This window comes from Pagrus pagrus, assembly GCF_965226575.1.
Source record: "Pagrus pagrus genome assembly, chromosome: 8".
Lineage (NCBI taxonomy): Eukaryota > Metazoa > Chordata > Actinopteri > Spariformes > Sparidae > Pagrus > Pagrus pagrus.
In genome coordinates this window covers 15,303,382-15,316,625 of record NC_140192.1, presented here as the reverse complement: position 1 = coordinate 15,316,625, position 13,244 = coordinate 15,303,382, and the positions used below count along the sequence as shown (strand labels likewise).

Here is a 13,244-nt window from a genome sequence, read left to right as displayed (position 1 = left end):
CTTAGTCTGGTCAGCAGCATCTTGTTTTTAATCAGATCACAATAAAACATAAACTGTATCCACTACAACAAATATGTTGTTTCTTTAACTTTTATCATCATCAGACATCAGTTTCTGTTTGTCAGATTTCAGTTTTTACTCTCAGAGTCTCAGTGGTTCAGAGGATCAACACACATTCTGGATCTGACTGATTGTCTTTTTTATAATTTGTTGTTGAGCGTCACATAAATTGTTTTTCTGTCTGAAATGAAATTACTCTAAGTTGTTTTAATTTTTGTTTACACTTTTCAGGCAAACTGACTGCAAAGTGATTTCCATTAAATCGTTGTTTTCAGCTGAAACCTGTACTTTCAAAATCTTCAGTCATTAAGTATTTAGTTATATTTTATTTTGCTAACATTTATGAAGAAAGTCACACCTGCTTTTGACTTTCTCTTTAATGGAGATCATGAGAATATTTGTTTATGTTGTTTTGTAATTACAAAATGCTGAAAATGTTTCACATCATCAGGAGACAAACTTGGTAAATCAAAGCTGATTGTTTTGTTTTCAATCAAACAACATTGTATAGTAGTATCAGTCATCAGTTTTTATTTTTAAAATTTTTTTCTGATGAATTATTTCAGTTTTGTATCTGTTGGGTTTTTTCTGAGGAAACAAATGTTTAATATTTATTTTAATTCAGTATTTGATTCTCACAGTGCTTCTTCAGATGTATGTGACATTTGTTGTGTGTAAACATGGTCAATAACACAAATGTCCAATGTCAATGTCCAGATCAACATATGATCAACATAGAGGAAATACCAGCAGGAGCATAACTATAACTAATAATAACTATATGTTTTTGAAATGTAGCCTACATCAGATGGATGCTGCTTCACACGATGTGTAATTAAATTACCAGCAGCTTTTTTTCAGAATTATGTGGTAGTCAGTCAAACAGTCGTGTGATTTTACAAACAAATGTAAAAAATATAATAAACACAGATCATAAAAGACAATTGTAGAAAATACAATAGTTATTCTTAATCTATTAATGATTAAATAACTGTTTCGTTTCTTATTTTCTTTCTGAAAAAACTGATTGTATATAAAGAAACCTGAATCAGCCTCATACCACCCTGATGAAGCTGAACAGCTGAAAACGTGAGGAATAAAACATGTCATACTGGAGAAGAGTTGTGCAGCTTGTTTAATACTGATGGAGTTTTATTGATTTTCACGCTGGTCTGTACCTCACTCTGTAAGTGTATGTGTGTGTGTGTGTGTGTGTGTGTGTGTGTGTGTGTGTGTGTGTGTGTGTCCTCAAAATAGAAACGGTCCGAAATCTAATATATTTTGAACTCTGAACATTTTATTTCCACTTTCTGCTGCACAGTGCTGCAAACAACTCTTATATTACTTGTAGTTGTTAATCTTATAATTATCCCAACTACTATCCTTGATCAAAATGAATGAATGAAATAAATACTTAGTATACTCGATACTTGTGTTCTTTGTATCGTGATTGTTATTTCTACATTTACTGTGATAAAATGTCTGAAAAAGACTCTAATCTCAAATAGCATGGTCTTGTGTTTTGAAAATAGGATGACACCATCCAATTTTTTCTCATCAAGTTGTAAAAGTGTTAAAAAAAGACTGATACTGATACAATTTCCACAATTGCTATAATAATATGTAGATGCTGCTGCTGCCTTTGATGCTGTTCGTTTAAATTATGTGTAGTTTGTAAGTAACTGTAAGTTTATAACTGTAAGTTAGTTTTGTATGTGGTTGTTTTTTTGTCCTGCTGGAGACGAGTTGTTAATTATATTCATGTATGCTGTGATTATTTGATGAATCAGAGTTCTTATATGAATCAGCAGCAAGTTATGTCAGTCATAAAGGAGCAAGAACTGTCCGTCTACAAAGTCAGAGAGAGTATATATTTTTTTGTATGGACCCTTTACTAATACACTCAACTAGCTTTGATTGACTTTTGATCTATTCCCACAAAGAGGCAGTTCAACTTTATGGTAAGCCTGTATATACATATTGTTTAATAAAAATGTTATCTAGAAATTGGCTTTATTTATTACTTTTTGATGCATTATTTATTATTATTTCAAGTATTCTTTTTAAAAATGGCTTTAAATAGGTAAGTTTTCACATTCTATCTCTCTGTAACACTCAACAAACTTGATTTTATCTTCAGAAGGTTTAATTCACTTAATTCCGTTGTAGGTGATGCCGCTCTTATTCTGAAAAATCAAGCGGAAGTCGTATCTTGGCAGAGCCGTGAGGTAAACAAACTGTCGCCACTACTTCCGGTGATGTTCACAGGTATTGTACTGATGTTCAAACATTTGACTCAAAGTTAGACGTCTTTTCCACAGATAAGTCATACTCTAGTCTAGTCGTTTTTGAGACGTTTCCAGTTTCAGGAATACGTTTTTACAGCCAAGCATGCAAACAGCTAGTCAGTGTAGCTGGGCTAACGGTAGCCATAGAACTGAAGCCACACTGCTAAGCTAACTTAGCTTCGTTTGTCGATGTGCACACACCTGCAGCGATTTAGCTAGCTATAGCTGCCTATTCCCTACAGTAAGTACAAATGTATGTTTATATCAGGAATGGCAAGTTAATTACCGTTCGCAACGAATCCTGCAAATACATTAACATCCGTTGTACTGGTGTTGAGGCAGAAATTGGCATCTTAAACCTAGAAAAATAAACTATCTGTGTGACTACGTGACACAAGAGGTGAGTGATAAAATGTGTATGTAATAATTTGGTTGACATACCCTGTAATAGCAAAGCATATTTTCTAAACAAACATGTTACAAGTCCCTCTACACTCTATAATATTTGTTACCTCACTGAGATGTTTTGCCTTCACTGTGGAGACAGGTGTGCAGTCTGGCACTAGAAGGCTGCTGTCACACTAATATGATGAAGGGGGACAGTTAAATCTGTGTTTTGAAGCCAGTCATGGTCCAACATGCCACTTATACTTAACTAAAGGACTAAGTCAAGCGTTTTCATATAAGAACTGAACAATATTTGCACATTTATAGATTGTAGATTTTATAAAGAGGCAGAAGGACTAGTCATTTTGAGAATTATTAACAGAATAATTACATTTTTGTGACAAACTATTAGCGGACACAAATTTCATTACAAAGCTGGCTATTTGCCTTATCTAGATACAGCATAAGACTTCTCACAAATGGTACCAGAGCTGAAACAGTATTCTGATGATCATGTTTGTCAAGCAGAAATAACACACATGATCAGATATGAGGATTTGCTGCTTTTTCTTTGTCTTGAGTATCGTTTGTCAAAAAAAAAAAAAGCATTTTTAATATGTCACTGTTGCATTTTTCACTATTTTCTGTCAAGGTAGACCAAACCATTAGTCAAATAATCAATAGAAATGACTGCAACCCTGAATATTACAGTAGCAAGTGATTGGAGGAATGAATGAATTAAATGTATTAATGCATAGTTATTGGTCTGTGATGTTACTGTAGTTCTGACAATGGTTGGTGAAAGGCATATAATTGTCTTATAGTAAAATAAATCTTTGGGTTTGTACTCTTTGTTGGACAAATACAACAGTCTGGGAGTTTGTATTATGGATATTTTCTCTTTATTATGACAAATATGTTTAATCTACTAATCGATGAAAAGAATTGGCAGATTGATCACTAATAGGCCTGCAAAAAATTATTTTCATTATCAATAAATCTGACAATTCTTTTAATGACTAATCGATTAAACATTCACTTGATAAAATATCAAAGAAATGTAAAATAAATGCTAATCACAATTTCCAAGACCCCAAAGTGAAATCCTAAAATAGTTTCTTTTTTCCAACAGTCCAAAACCCAAAGACTCTTAGAGACCCAAAGCCCTCCTAGCCAATCTAGCATGAAGTGTCCATCACCTTTCTTATTTTCAGTTTATCTGCTGATAACATCCTTTCCAGCTGATTTCAATCAATTCTTTCTCTCTCATGTTTTCACTGAGCTGAGTATCATAAACCTCATGCTCTCACTTCTTTAATTTTACTCAAGGTTAAAGGAAATCCACAATAAATTGAGATGGATGCTTTAAAATGCAGGCTTATAATTGCCAGCCGTGACAATGTTAGCTGGTAATGTCATCACCTTGTGAGTCTCTGTGTGCGTGTTTGTGTGATCACGTGTCATCCTGGCAAATTGTGGTCCTGGAGTCACATTTGCTTGTGGGAACTACCATAGCAGATTTACTTAAAGCAGGTGTTCATATGTTTGTCTGTCCTCATTTATTAGAAATGCAAACACATTGTGACCCTGATGATCAATTCTGCATGTTTTTGCTCTACTAGGCCTCCTAAATGAAAGAGACTCCAAGCGACACACTCTGATGATTATGTAGAATGATGGACAACCTGGCAGCAAATAAGAGCAACATACCCTGTCAGTCATGGGCAGGCCAGAATGGCTGGTCCACAGTTTCAGCTCAAGGATCCATCTTCAGTCCACTGCCCAGCTCTCAGCATCTCAGCCTGGACTTGTCCTCTGGCCAAAGACCCTCCTGCGACCACCTGCAGGCATCCATCCACAGCTGTATCAGTGACATCAGCACCTTACCGTCCACTCACCGCACTGCCCTGTATGAAACATCTCACAGTAGCAGCAATTCCTCATCCATCGCGCTGTTTGCCAACACTGCTATCCCAAGTTCCTCCCACGTTATGTCCTTTGCTCAGCAAAACCCTCACACGTCATCAATGCTGCTAACTACAAACCAAGGAAAAGATGTACGCCCACTATCTCTTCCCCAAACAAACCAAGCTCCACAGCCCTGTAGGCCCCAACAGCTACCACTTCTCTCAACCCAAGGCCATTACAAAGCATCATTTCAACCTCCATTCACCAATCAGGGTTTACCAAACGGACTTCAAGATCTACCCATTAGCCTGTCGTCATGTGGACAACAACATGTAAGTACATCTCAAGCTACTTCTGATGGAGCTAATCTGGAGTTTGTGTCTGGAAACACTCACAGTTGTGCTTCATCCTCTTCTCAGGAGCAGCGTCAGTGGATACCTTCATCACACTGCAGGGGTAAGTGCTGCTTGTAATACCTTTGTGATTTGTGGCTTGTGGCATGTTCATCCTTTACTGGAGGATGAAAAGCCTCATTAGTGTGGTAAAACATGTTGGATGTGATGGATCGATCTAAACCAGGGTGGCCCAAAGTTCTTCTTGAGATTTTGACTTCAAATTAGGGATTCTACAAATGTAAAGAGAATTTTTTACCCCACAAAAAATAAAAAGGCATACAAGGGGATTTATATTATTTGTTTTGGTTGTAGTTGTAGTTGTAGTTAGTTGAATCAAGACCTCTCTAAAAGAGTTTGAACAAAAACTTAACGTTATGATTTTCATGAAAGGAGAATTTATGTCAGACTGTATATGTTTCAGGTAGTGGCTCCTGTGTTTATATTCATTAATCAGAAGATGTTGAGACAGGTAACAAGGAGGATCATTACAAAAATAACTTATCATTAAAAAAAACTAAAAAAAACATCTCACACTACAGATTAGTCGTTTATTCAGACAGGCACTACAGTTCAGTTTGCAGAAGTTTTGGATGTTGCCTACAATTTCCTTTCACAATGTTTAACTTAATCCTCTTTTCCTCAGGAGCTGCTAACAAGTCTGTCCCCGATGCAGCAGCTCATCCTAACAAAGAGCCATCTCAGGGAGGAAACATTACTGCACCGGTATGAAATTTACAGCACGTTGAAACTAGTATCTACCAAATGATTGTTACCTGTTAGCTACCATCATGTTGACATTACCCGGGAGAGTTTTATGGAAGAATATTACCTTAAGATTACACCTTCTAATTTTTTATTTGTTTTGTACTTATCTGCTTTCAGGCCAACAATGACATACGGCGCACGGTGCTTTTACATCAGCGTGCACAACTACTTGAACAACTGGCAGAGTTGAATAAACATGTAAGTGTGTGTGTTAATTAAAAATTCAATATTATTTTGGATAGTTCCTACATAGTGCTACTGTATGATTTTATAAAACTTAAAATGATAAATTGCTCAAATCTCGGTTATGGATAAGATTAGAGATAAGTCCACACAGTTTCTCTCTGTTGACATCTCTTCTGTCTATTAAGCTGGAATCGATACCTCCAGATGACAGCAGTGATGGGCAGACACCACACACAGCTGTTCAGGTAGGTTAAGATGTTTTAGATGCTGCAGTTCAATTTGCAATTGAAAAAGTCCAACAATTCATATCTAGAATATGTGTAAAAATATTATACTGTTGTTGTCATCACTTTTAGTCTCTCTCACCAACGGATGACTTGTCCCAATATGAACAGAATAAGACCAGTGATGCACAGCAGGTTCAGTCAAAGGTAGCTCCACATTAATTTATTATATTAACATGACTAACAGCTCCTTTCATAGGTCCACTCATGCTATCATTTAAATGATAGTCAAGGTTCATGACTGTTACATTTTCACTGTTCTGTTTTTCAGTCACAGTCGCAACTTTCAGCGGATTGTTCATCACCTGCATCCTATGATGAACAGAATGAGACCTTTGATACACCAGAAGATCCAATGTCAGATGCAGAATCAGTGGTACCTACCTCTATTTTTTCTGTTTGTTTCTTTAATCCTTAACAAATGGCACATTTTCATGTTCTTAGTATTAGTGTAAAGCAGATGATCATTTCTGAGCGTGTGATGTATCAGAGCATAACCCACAGTCATTTTTGGGTATGTTCTCTTGGCTATGTTGCATTTATTTGTTACGCCCTGTAAACATTAGTGGCCGATCACACCAAGCTACGCTGCTAGAAATGCAATGCCAGTAAAACGATTCTTTTCCTATGGTTCAGGTGTCTATCATGCACTCCTCTCTAGTGCCACCCATCACGTTTTAGTAGTGGTTTTTACACATGCATAAAAGAATATTCTTAACTTTTCAGCACAAGGCATGGAGGCCTGAATATAAACTTAACATACATTAGTAAATTAAATACTTAAGTATAATGAAGATGAATTATACATCTTTTAAAAACAAATCTCTCTCAAATTAAATGTGGTGAGTTAGCATAGAGATATTTGTGTCTTTGTAAAAAAAAAATTAAATAGAAGACTTTTTTTTTTCTTTCAGAAAAAAGAAAACACCTCAGCTGAGGATGGCAGTGATCTTGATTACATTCCTGAAAGTAATGGGGACTTCTCTGATTTCCAATCTGACAGTAGCTCTTCAGATGAATCCAGTCACAGCAAGCCCTCCATCCCCACAGACGAAAGACCTTCTCTCCCAGAGAAAAGAAGAGACGAATCAGGAGGTTCTTTGTTGAAGGCCAAAAGTGTCAGTCTTCCAAAACAGATATGTGCAGCTAATCTGAAGAAGTCCTCTGAAACTGTAGTGTTGCCCAGTACGAATACTAAAGAACAACGTCATTATGACAGGAGGAATTATTGTGTATTCTGCTCTAAGCCATTATCCAAAATGGCACGACATTTTGTGCAGGCCCACAGCGACAAAAAAGAGGTTGCAGCTGCTTTTCAGTATCCCATAAAATCCAGAGAAAGACAAAAGATATGGAACAGACTAATAAATCAAGGAAACTTTGCTCATAATAAAAAGGTCTTGAAAAGTGGGAAGGGCCAGCTTGCCGTCAGAAAAAGACCAAATTACATGAGACAAGCCAGAGACTTTCTTCATTGCCTTCACTGTCGAGGCCTTTATATGAAGAATGCCTTGTTCCGACACGTGAAGTTGTGCCCAGAGAGAGGGAAGAATGGAAATGAATCAGGGATCGGAAGAAATCGTATTGCAGTACGCTGTGTGCTTGAAGCTTCAGACGACCTTGGCATAACCGATGGTTTTAAAAGCATTCTCACCAAGATGACTTACAATGATGTGACACAAACTGTCATAGATGACACGGTTCTCTTGCAGTTTGGTGAGCTGTTGTTCAATCGTTACGGATCTGACGTGAAGAAGCATGAATATATAAGACAAAACCTTCGTCAGATAGCAAGACTTGTACTCGAAGCTCAAAAAACAACCCCTCTTAAGAAACTGGAGGACTTCTTCCTCCCTTCAAGCTTCCCACATGTGGTGTCTGCAGTGAATGTGCTGGCAGGCTACGATCCAGAAAACAAAAGGTACCGCATTCCCTCCCTTGCCATCAAGCTTGGCTACCACCTACAGAAGACCTGTGGTATTGTCAAGGAAAATGCAGTCAAGAGTGGTAATGAAAGTTTGGCAGAATCTGCACAGAGCTTTCTCTCAGTTTACCAGAAAAAATGGAACAAGCTCGTTTCTTCAGGTGCATTGTCATCCCTGAGAGAAACTAAATCAAACACAGACAAGAAGGTGCCTTTTGCTCAAGATGTAAAGCGCCTGAGTTTCCACATGGAGAATGTTCATCTTATTGCTGAGAAAAAACTCAGAGACAATCCCTCCACAGAAAACTACACTGCTCTGGCCAAGGTAATACTCGCTCGAACAATAATTTTCAACCGGAGAAGAGCCTCGGATGTATCGTCGCTGCAACTAAAGGATTTCATGTCACGGAAGCAGTCAGAGTTGCTTGCTGGCATGGAGTTCTCGGTGTCGGACTTGGAAAGAACCTTGTGTGGGTTCTTCCCTAGAGTTGACATACGGGGAAACTGTGGAAGGATGTTTCCTGTGTTACTAAAACCAACATTTGTGTCTGCTATGGAGCTTTTAGTAGAAGTTCGCGAGACATGTGGAGTCCCCAGTGAGAATCCCTTCCTGTTCGGCCGACCACAGGCAATGTGTTACTCCAATGGATCGGATTGCATCCAAAAATATGTCAAAGAATGTGGAGTTAAAGACCCTGAAGCGCTGACGGCTCCAAAGATCAGGAAGCATTACGCAACAATGGTACAGCTGATAACCCTGGATGAAAATGAGGCCGACCAAATTTTAGGCCCTAATAATCAAGTCAGAGCGCTGCGACAGAACAGCAGCATGCAGCTGGATGACATCGAAATAGACTTTGATGGTAAGAATATTTTTATTTGTTTTAGATGATTCTGATGTGAATTAAGTTTTACATAGTTTGAGATTAAATGCAGGATTTATAAAGGTTGTCAGTCTGTCATTAAACCAAGAAACGGTGGCACATGATACCAGAAAATGAACAAAAATATTGGAACCCAAAACTTGTCTTAGTGCCATACTGTGGCTCACTCATTCTCTGGCTTTTTCTGCAATAATATAAGTGTGTGTTCGTGTAAATGTGTGTATAGAGTATGTAGATGGGATATATAAAGGAAGACGTTCTCTTTTTGTTCAATGCAGAGGGATTACAGCCTGCACGAGGAGAACAAGGTGGATCATGGAATCGCAGTCAGCGTCCCAGCGCACGCCATGTCAATTCAGGCAAAAAATGTAGAGATGGTGATTATTAACAGTCATACTAACTTTTTTTTTTTTTTTTAAGTGTGGGCCACTTTGGTTGAAATTGTTTTAATCAGAAATCTGCATATGGGAATCATTTAAAACTTTTCATAAATATTTTGATTTAAAAAATGTAATTTGAATACCAAACATTGCGTTCATGCTGATCAAAGGAGAGTTGGTGTCAAAGCATGACATCAAATTACTAAAGATGGTGAAGATGGACAGGATTTAGGGTTTGGACAGTGCAAAGAGTGTGGCAGTAATGACAATAAGATCTGTCTTGAACAAACATTTATGCTGCGCTCAGACGACACAAATTTTTGGATCAATTAACCACATAAGGAGAAACTTAACAGATGTGAGATGCAAGAACTGGAGGCGAGATTTTACTCTCCATTTAAAACCATGTCAGCAGTAGTTTGCTAGCTAACGTCAGCCTCAAGGGCTAGGGCGCAACACCATCAGCTGCTTTGTGATGTCATGTTGGAAATTATCAGGGCAGCCTGATGAGTCTGCCAGCAGTTGGTGAGGTTTAATACTGGATCTGTAAACCCTTCCCACTACCAGAGAACATCGGTGCTTACCAAAGCCCGGGACCAGATTTCTCCTCCAATTGTCGGGAGATGTGAATCAAGGATAATTAGGACCAAAACTCTATTTGAACCTTAAGATGAAGACATTTCACTGTGTAATCTTAAAGAATCTTTTTAGGGCTTGTTTTTTTAGTAATGGCACAAGTTCACTCTTTTCCCTTTTACCCTACAGGTGCCCAAATCAGCAGCAAACATAAATGGCAGGAAGCAGAGGTTCTTGCTGTTGAGAGACACATGATGCGTTTCATTAAAGGTCACAGAATCCCTCAGAAAGACGACTGCATTCAGTGTCTGGAGGCTGAGCCAGATGCACTGAGGACCCGTTCATGGAAAGGTGTGAAGGACTACGTCAGAAACAGGATAACTTCCCGAAAAAATCATAGAAAATGTGGTGCGAAAGACACTGAAGCTCAGACATCAAAAAAGACCAGGAAGCATGAAACAACAACACCACAGCTGATGAATCTGGATGGAAGTGAGGCGGGCCAAACTGTAGGTGCTGATAATCAAGTCCAACAACTGCGACAGAACAACTGCATGCAGCAGGATAACGTTGAAATAGGCTGTAATGGTAAGAATTTGTCTTTATATTTTCCCCTTGAGCAGCTCCTTTCATACAAAATTAACTTTAAGTCATACATCACAGTTTTGAGATTAGCATTGCGAAACACTTCTTGAATGGACGTTAAAACATGACCTCTATTGAATAACTTACATTGGTCAATTTAATCTGGTGTCATAAGGCAAGTAAGTGGAAATCAGTGCTGTGATCTATTAGAAGCATTTTTTGTTTTAGTTGTTGAATTTCTAAATTCATAAATCTAATGCTCTAACAAAAAGAAAAAAATCCAGTGTCTGTGGCTCTCAGAGGCCTTGAATAAACACATTCAATCATTTCATTAGGCCTGAATAAAATGATTGGATGACTTAAATGCCTGTCTACAAACATATCTGACTACCTGAGTGCACTCAAACGTGCAGCCAGTATTTCCCAATGCTAACATGCTCACTTGACAGCTGTAAGTAATAACAAGCCATTTCCGTTTTTTACTTTCTGTGTGTGTGTGTGTGTGTGTGTGTGTGTGTGTGTGTGTGTGTGTGTGTGTGTGTGTGTGTGTGTGTGTGTGTGTGTGTGTGTGTGTGTGTGTGTGTGTGTGTGTGTGTGTGTGTGTTCTTAGATGTGAATGAGATATGAGGTAGTTTCATATGGTTAGTGATGACAACAATGCGCTGCTCTTGGAGGGGTGGCTTCGGAGGGAGGCCTGACTGGAGGTGGTGGGATTTTTTTTCCAGTTAGATGTGTTCAAAGTATAACATGCTCCTGCTCGTTTGTCTAAGATCAACCCAAGCAGTAATATGATTTAATGACTCAAGATCTTGAGGGCAAACCAAATGTTGTAACACAGACCTTACTGGGTGAAAAGAACAGAGGGTGACCAGTATCCTGAGAGGCCACTGATTAAATTGTGTCATTCATGTATACGGCAGAACGGTGACCACAAAATGGCTTTTGAACAAGAATTGAGCCTTGTCTGGGTGCTGCACTGTGGCTCACTTATTTCTCTGGGGTTTCTGCAGTTATATAAGTGGTTGTGTGTGAATGTGTGGATACATTATGTAAATAGGAAATGTGAAAGAAGACTTTCTCCTTTTGTCTTCAATGCAGAGAGATTTACACCCGCAAGAGGACAACAAGCTGCATCATGGACTCACAGTCAGCATGCGGGTGCACACTATGGCCAAGCAGAGTTTTATCATGGCCAAGCACACGGAGCAACAACACGGGCCATCATGACTGCGCCTCAAAAATCTGTCAACTCGGGCAAAAAAGGTAGAAATGGTGATCATCAACAGTCATTCTATACATTTCCTTTATTTTTTTTTTAAGTTAAACAAACTTATGTTTGATAAACAATAACAGTAGTCGTTTGAAAGATTTAAATGTCTGGTGTGTTTTATAGTAGAACAAAAATTAGACGGCTTGGTAAAGAAATAGAGCACTGCGCAATTAAAGGTTCTTGTTGATTGTTTTTAATTTTTTTTTTATTTGAGATGGCACCAATTCACTCTTTTCCCTTTTACCCTACAGGTGCCCAAAATAGCGGTGTACATAAATGGCAGGAAGCAGAGGTTCTTGCTGTTGAAAGACACATGATGCGCTTCATTAAAGGACACAAGGTCCCCCAGAAAGACGACTGCATTCAGTGTCTTGAGGCTGAGCCAGAAGCACTGGGGACCCGTTCATGGAAAGGTGTAAAGGACTACGTCAGAAACAGGATAACTTCCCTAAAAAGACAAAAAGGAAGTTCCAAAGCTACAAAAAGTAACTGGTCTGGCCAAGTGGAGTCACAATCTTATTGGACCAATTGAAAGTGAAGAGACAGACCGGAAACGAGGGGGAGAGAGAAGAGATCACAACATGCCACAAAGGTCGCTGCTGTAATCGAACTGTGGAGTTGTAGTTCAGCCATCAAGGCAGTCTGGATCCACAGCAGAGTGTGTTGGGTATTTTCACCACTTGTAGTCTTGATATGTTGTCAAAGGCAAAATCTGTTTTGTGCAACTTTTCCTTTTTGTGACATTGTTAGTGTTTCAGTCCGTTAAGATTGCCAAGAATAGACTGATATTTGAACATTTTTGTTTTTGTGTGTTATGGTTTGTAGTTTTTCTGTTATTTTGCACAGTATATCTTTCACCATTTCATTGTATCAAGTTCATTTGGACTGAGATAGCTCATATATACTGACAAATTATTTACAGATTTAGCTAAATGATTGCTAATTAAGTTTTTTTCCGCAAATTGACCTCTGTGACCAATTTATCTAGTATACTGTATTTCGTTACTCTGTTTGGTACACTGCTATACTTTAATTTGTTGGATTTTGTATAACAATTTACCACCAATAAAGTGCCCAGAATAATGTTCTTGGAATTCATTTGTGAACAAATGCAAAGGTTACCTGTATTCCACTCATAAAATGATGAACTCATGGTATTTCAGTGATTTGTTCAGCCCGTCAGGCCTCATCTCTGGCATGTATGTATGAATGACAAGCATAAAGGCAGTTGTGGATGAAGTGACCAGATATTGTGCTGATGTACTGGCAGCATACTGTACTTAAAGTACCCAAAGTAAACGTAGTCATTGGGAAGCAGAACTGCCCCTGGTCTGCTGGTAGATCCACCAGTA

General features: G+C 38.3%; 1 protein-coding gene across 5 annotated transcripts; it reads left to right on the top strand.

Moving 5' to 3' along the window:
- Window positions 1-2,271: 2,271 nt before the first annotated feature.
- On the top strand, window positions 2,272-12,979 carry LOC311262006 (uncharacterized protein). Of its 5 annotated transcripts, none has more exons than XM_084361100.1 (13): window positions 2,272-2,328; window positions 4,358-4,975; window positions 5,063-5,099; window positions 5,682-5,761; window positions 5,921-6,001; window positions 6,175-6,234; window positions 6,385-6,420; window positions 6,545-6,649; window positions 7,188-9,060; window positions 9,360-9,458; window positions 10,227-10,625; window positions 11,721-11,885; window positions 12,144-12,979. In XM_084361100.1, exons 2-13 carry the CDS (start codon window positions 4,409-4,411, stop codon window positions 12,422-12,424), a joined length of 3,783 nt encoding a protein of 1,260 aa, XP_084217226.1. In that variant the 5' UTR covers window positions 2,272-2,328; window positions 4,358-4,408; the 3' UTR covers window positions 12,425-12,979. The 5 variants fall into 5 exon arrangements, with proteins under 5 accessions (XP_084217226.1, XP_084217225.1, XP_084217222.1 ...); XM_084361099.1 differs by having other exon boundaries at window positions 6,346-6,420; window positions 9,360-9,449; XM_084361096.1 differs by having other exon boundaries at window positions 6,346-6,420.
- Window positions 12,980-13,244: the final 265 nt, after the last annotated feature.

What these genes read in the sequence shown, in the direction of transcription:
- LOC311262006 (XM_084361096.1), top strand. Translation starts at nt 4,409, where the DNA reads ATGATGGACAACCTGGCAGCAAATAAGAGCAACATACCCTGTCAGTCA. An exon ending in ACCTTCATCACACTGCAGGG is followed by an intron (nt 5,100 to 5,681) that starts GTAAGTGCTGCT and finishes TCTTTTCCTCAG; the next exon opens with GAGCTGCTAACAAGTCTGTC. An exon ending in TGTCAGATGCAGAATCAGTG is followed by an intron (nt 6,650 to 7,187) that starts GTACCTACCTCT and finishes TTTTTCTTTCAG; the next exon opens with AAAAAAGAAAACACCTCAGC.